Below are 5,982 nucleotides of genomic sequence, written 5' to 3'. Positions count from 1 at the left end.
CACAAATTGGTCGGGGACCAATTGTAAACATAGTCAAACAACAAAGGTTGACTTTGACGAAATGGAATCTTGGTAACCGACGGTGGATGTGTATGGTACGAGGACGCATCTGATACTTAAGATAATGCCGACAGTACCTATTCATTAATTCATTGCACTGCTACATTTTGGTACTTTTCATACTTGTCAAAGATCTTTTAATATATCAAAGCATTATCGGATATCCATTTCTTTTACACACGTTTTGCTACTTTTCATACTAATGTTAATCACCAACATTGCTTTTAAATCCCAGATATATTTAGGTGCTACATACGATGTTACATATTTAGTAAATATACTAAAAAGCTTTAATTTGTTACGTTGATTTTATTATCGAATCACAATGTAATTATCAAGAATATAGATAAGATTGCGAACTACATTACTAAATCATCATCAGTCTTGCATGGACGTGGCGTGCATGCATGAGAATGGTGGTGGCTCAGCTCCTTTGATTTGTTTAGGGAGGATTTGAATTGTGTCATCTCACTTAAGAGAATCTCTTATTATGTGTACCATCAAAACTTAAAGAAAAAACATTGGACAATTGACATAACGAAAAGAATAAACGAAGAACTTTATTAGTTTATTTATTGAATGTGAAGAATAAGATATTTACAGAATGCAAAAGAAAAATGAATAACTCAGAGTAAGTTGGTCTTTATATACATGTCAGGTTATTACAAAACAAAATAACCACGTACTCCTAACAAATTTCAATAATAAACTAACTTGGTTGGCGTGAGTGATTGTGCAATCGTTATGCTGTGCATCCGTATGCACCATGCATGGTGCATATGGATGCCAAAACGACGTCGTTTTATTAAAAAACACGCGTCTCTCATTTAAAAAAATTCAGGTTCGATTCCCAGCAACAACATTATATTGTTCATTCATTCTGGAATTTTAGTTCATAGATTATGGAATTATAGTTCATTGATTATGGAATTATAGTTCATCGATTATGGAATTGTAGTTCATCGATTCTGAAATTTCAGTTTATAGATTATGGAATTTTAGTTCATTCATTCTGGAATTTTTAGCTCATAGATTAGATTATGGAATTATAGTTCATCGATTATGGAATTTTAGTTCATATGTTGTTGCTGAGAATCGAACTTGATTTTTTTTAAGGGAAGACGCGCGTTTTATTAAAACGACGTCGTTTTTGCATCCGTATGCACCATGCATGGTGCATACGGATGCACAACATAATTTGCCGTGATTGTGCACTCTCCTCCCTTAAGACAGGTTAGAAGTTCAATTCGAACCAATATAACTAGCACTTTACCCCTTAATTGAATCAACCCAGTGCGAAATGGTATAGGCCTGTTCAAGACACCTCATCAGGACCTTAAGTTGTTAGTGGTGTTGTTGTTGTTTATGTACTTTTCTTTGTGTTAAATCAAATTCGCTTAATTTAGCTTGTAAATCCTTATCGCTCAAAGAAATATATATATACTTTATGGGTTTGGTTTTTTGTTCTAGTCTTGAGCACCATAGTATAATTCGTTCTTATGTTTGTTTAGTTATTTATTCTTGTACTAAGTTAATCAACTCTATTTCATGCTGCAAAATCCTATTTATTCGTAAGTGTGAGCTTTACTTGCTCGGAGTGGTGTGATGTACCATCTCCTAATTTCTTGAACCGCTTATTAATCTAATACAATTTTGTTATTGATTTTCAAACAAACAAACAAAAAAAAACAATGTTCATCAAATCGTACGGTACATGTAATTAATGGAAAGAATATAACTTTATCATATAAACAGTACTGCACCATAAAAATTTAGAGGAAATCTAATTTAAAATTTCAAGAAATCCCAGGCATAAATATCAAATATGAAGCATAAGAATCGAGGTCAACTTTTGATGCAGTAATATGATAAATGAAAGGTCCGGATTGGGCGATGGAAAGGAGAGTGTACGGAAAGAGCTACAACCTCGCCCACAGTTTTATCATTTCCATAAAGTATTCCTCAGTTCCATTTCCAAATATGCATGCTTCTGAGCAACAAAAAGGTTCCTCAGAAGATGACTCAAAATAATAAAGCTTGTATATTAGGGAGTTGAGTATTCTGCATCTCCACCAAAACCTAAGCCTATATATTCGTTAAAGAAACTTTGTTTGCCACAAATTTTATTTTAGATATATGCTTTGTAGGCTACAATGCAGCTTTAATTTAAAAACAGATTCAATCATATATACCACTTAATATATTTATTCTGAGGCATCATTATTTTACTGCATACACTGTAAAAAAAACTACTTGGGTGAAGACTCAAAACAAATTCAATGATTTAGTTATTGTTGGGTTGAAAACGTTTGTGTTTTTTTCTGCTTGTCTCCATTATTGTCCATTCGTACATCTTCACTCACTGCAACTCTCTCTCTCTCTCTTTCTCTTTCTCTATTGCAAGAAAGATGGCACTTTCATCTTTTCTCTAATACGGAGTATTTCTTAATTCATTCACGGTTTTTAGCTTTCTGGGTATCCGGAAAAGTATTCAAAAAAGTGACCTTTTTTTTGTGTTAAAGATTCAAGCTTTGGGTCTGGGATTCTCTGTGCTTCTTGATATTGTGGAGTTGTGGTTTCAAGGATGACTGTGGAGGAAACTAGGAGGAATATGGGGGTTGATAGGGAAAATTACCACAATTTCCCAGTGGGTATGAGAGTTCTTGCTGTTGATGATGATCCTATTTGCTTGAAATTATTGGAAGGCCTGCTTAGAAAATGCCAGTATCATGGTATGTTTCTTCTCCTTTTTTTTTTTTACTAAAGTTTCCTATTTTCAGCTCTTCTGTTCCATTAAGATTTTGTTTTCCTATTCCTTATGTTTCCTTGCCATGACTGAATTATAGTTCAAAGGAAAATTGGGTTCAAACATTCATATAGGGAGGGGGAGGGCTAACTAATTATGTATTTGTGTGGTTGTTCATTTAAACTGCTGCAGGCTGAATCCAAACCCCAAATTTCCCTGTTTCTTGCTTGATCTCAAGTGCTTATTATGGTTCTTTATGATACCCAGGAAGTTTAAAAGATTTGATCTTTTGAATCTTCTTAGCATACAAAACTTTGGTTTTCTCAATTCTTTAAGCTGCTGATCTTTTGAAGTTGTCTTTAGGAATCATATGCTGTTTTGGCTTGATGTTTGTTGTCATGTTTTCACTTCGGGTTTCTTCGCAGTAACTACAACGAGTCAAGCAAGAATGGCACTGAAGATGTTGAGAGAAAACAAAGACCGATTCGACCTGGTAATCAGTGATGTTCATATGCCTGATATGGATGGTTTTAAACTGCTTGAACTCGTGGGGCTTGAGATGGACCTTCCAGTCATCAGTAAGCATTTCTTCGGGCCAAATGGGATCTAATTCTGTATTTTCTAACATATTCAGGTTTATGGTTTTGAGGTTGTGTCATGAAAGTTTAATAACTTTGAATTTTTTCTCAGTGCTGTCAGCTAATAGTGATACCAAGCTTGTAATGAAGGGAGTAACTCATGGTGCTTGTGACTATTTGGTGAAACCTGTGCGAATCGAGGAGCTGAGGAACATCTGGCAACATGTAATCAGGAAATCCAAGGGCCAAAACAAGTTTGATGATCAAGACAATGGTTATCGAGGTGGGCAGGGGTTCCCACTGACAGGTTCCGGGGAACAGAATGCATTACTCAACAAGAAAAGGAAGGATGAAGAGGACGAGACTAATGAGAACGAAGACCCATCCACCCAAAAAAAGCCTCGTGTGGTTTGGTCTATAGAACTTCACAGGAAGTTTGTTGCAGCTGTTAACCAGTTGGGCATTGAAAGTGAGTTTCTTGACTTCTCAGAATTAAAACATTCTTGTATTCACAAACTTCTTGTTCTTCAAATGCAGAAGCTGTTCCTAAAAGGATTCTTGAACTGATGAATGTTGAAGGGCTTTCTCGTGAAAATGTGGCAAGCCATCTACAGGTACTATCTTCTTGTAAAAGTATTCTTATCTGACCCCAAACAGGCTTCAGATTGATCATAACTTATCATTAACAAGCAAGAAATTGTTTTTAATAGAACCAAGATATTGAGTTGCAGAAATATAGGCTTTACTTGAAAAGAATCAGTTCAGTTGCAACCCAGCAGGCGAACATGGTGGCTGCTTTAAGGGGTAAAGACTCGGCTTTCATGAGAATGGCTTCACTAGACGGGCTTGGAGATTTTCAATCATTGGGTGGACCTGGAAGATTTAATCATACTACACTGTCTACATATACACCTGCTGACATGCTCGGTAGACTAAGTAGTGCCACTGGTATAAGTATTCGCAACCTTAGTGCACACAATCACGCCCAGAATTTGGAGAACTCCCTTGGTTCTGATGGGAATTTGAACCCAAACATTTCGCTTTCAAGCCATAATGCTGCTAGTTTGTTTCAAGGAATTCCATCGCCTTTAGCTGTACAGGAGCTGAATCCTTTGGAAAATTCTCGGGCGCTTACTGCATTTTCAGATTCTGGATCTGTTATTGGTAGCTCAACGAATCCTATCATGCTTCAAGGAAGCCCCAAGCAAGAGCTAATCGGGGGAGGATTTGGGAACCAACATTCTCTCAACATGGCTTCTTTAAGTTCTGAACTTTATAACACTGGTGTCAATAGTTCCTCCAATTTTCTTGGCCATGGCAGATGTAGTGAGAATTGGCAGGCTTCTATTCAAGTTTCAGAATTCCAGTCTGGCTCTTACCCATTAACCGAAACATTCAGTCATAGCCAGTTGCCTCAAAATTGCGAGAGAGAACACGATTTACATAGCAGCCCTGTTGCTTGTACAACATTTGAAGATTCAAGAGAAGCCCAAGTACCTAGGCAACAGAATCAGAACTCAAATGACATTTTCAGAAACTTGAGCTCTCATGTTCCTGGTAATGGTATGACACCTTCTTTAAGCCAGGGTATGTACCAAAAGAGTGGCAACTTAAATACAAGGATGAATTGATCATTTTTTATGCGTGGGTCAAATGCAGGATCTTTGGTTCTCTTTCACCAAAATGGGAATGAAATGGCAACCCCAAACCCCAGGACAAGATCCAACGAAGATAACCTTTTGGAGTCCACAAAGACACATGGGGCATTTGTATCTCAAGGCTTTGACGCGCTGGATGATCTAATGAATGCAGTGATTAAGCAGGTATGCCATACAGTAACATCTCATACTTAATGGTCTTAGCACATAGATATATATGTATTAACTACTTGGATTAGTATAAGAAAACAAAAAGAAGAATACAAAGATTCAATTTTGATGCAGGAAGAAGATAATAGAGGCACGTTGGATGGGGAATTTGGATTTGGTGCTTACCCATTTGGTTCTTGTATTTGAGGATGGATTTCAGAAGGACAACATCCATCTGGCTGCTGTGTATCTTTGGTCTATCAAGTTAGAAGACTAGAATCTGTAATGATGTTTAGCTTTCTCCTCTTTAACTGTTGTGCTAGCTAGTATCCCACTTTATGTACTGCTTTGTTGATTTGTTAATGGAAACTTCTTTTTTTCTTATTAATTTCTCATTCTTTAATTTGTTGCTTAGTTTTCGTTGGAGATTCAGCCGTTCTTGATGAGTGATTGTATGGGTGTTTGTTGGTCGAGATAGATTTGTTCTTGTAGGAATTGAACTTTTTGTTTTAAAGCTTTCACTTTTCAAACTAACTTGATTGGTGCGAGTGATTGTGGATTATTGATGTTGTACACGCTTGCATAATAAATGTGAGTTTTTCTTGTCACTGAAAAAAGTCATGGCAATTTAACCAGCTTGGTTGGCACGAGTGGCTGTGCACTCTCATCCTTTAAAAGAGGTGTCGGGAAGTTTGAACCTCCTCTCTTATAAAAAATCAATTTGGCCAGAATTTTGCAGCAAATTATTGTGTGGACCATAACAAAAAGTACATTATTTGTGTACTAAATG

The 5,982-nt window shown here is 36.5% G+C and overlaps 1 protein-coding gene across 3 annotated transcripts; it reads left to right on the top strand.

The window, feature by feature from the left end:
• Positions 1–2,339: 2,339 nt before the first annotated feature.
• Positions 2,340–5,580, top strand: LOC109166396 (two-component response regulator ORR22-like). 3 transcript variants are annotated; one of them, XM_019315378.1, is made up of 7 exons: positions 2,340–2,792; positions 3,232–3,384; positions 3,497–3,853; positions 3,922–3,998; positions 4,116–4,947; positions 5,044–5,207; positions 5,328–5,580. In XM_019315378.1, exons 1-7 carry the CDS (start codon positions 2,645–2,647, stop codon positions 5,397–5,399), a joined length of 1,803 nt encoding a protein of 600 aa, XP_019170923.1. In that variant the 5' UTR covers positions 2,340–2,644; the 3' UTR covers positions 5,400–5,580. The 3 variants fall into 3 exon arrangements, with proteins under 3 accessions (XP_019170923.1, XP_019170922.1, XP_019170925.1); XM_019315377.1 differs by having other exon boundaries at positions 2,341–2,792; positions 4,116–4,971; XM_019315380.1 differs by having other exon boundaries at positions 2,665–2,792; positions 3,170–3,384; positions 4,116–4,971.
• The last annotated feature ends 402 nt before the right edge of the window (positions 5,581–5,982 follow it).

Source organism: Ipomoea nil, unplaced genomic scaffold (assembly GCF_001879475.1).
Source record: "Ipomoea nil cultivar Tokyo-kokei standard unplaced genomic scaffold, Asagao_1.1 scaffold3087, whole genome shotgun sequence".
Lineage (NCBI taxonomy): Eukaryota > Viridiplantae > Streptophyta > Magnoliopsida > Solanales > Convolvulaceae > Ipomoea > Ipomoea nil.
This window is presented reverse-complemented; position numbering and strand designations above follow the sequence as displayed.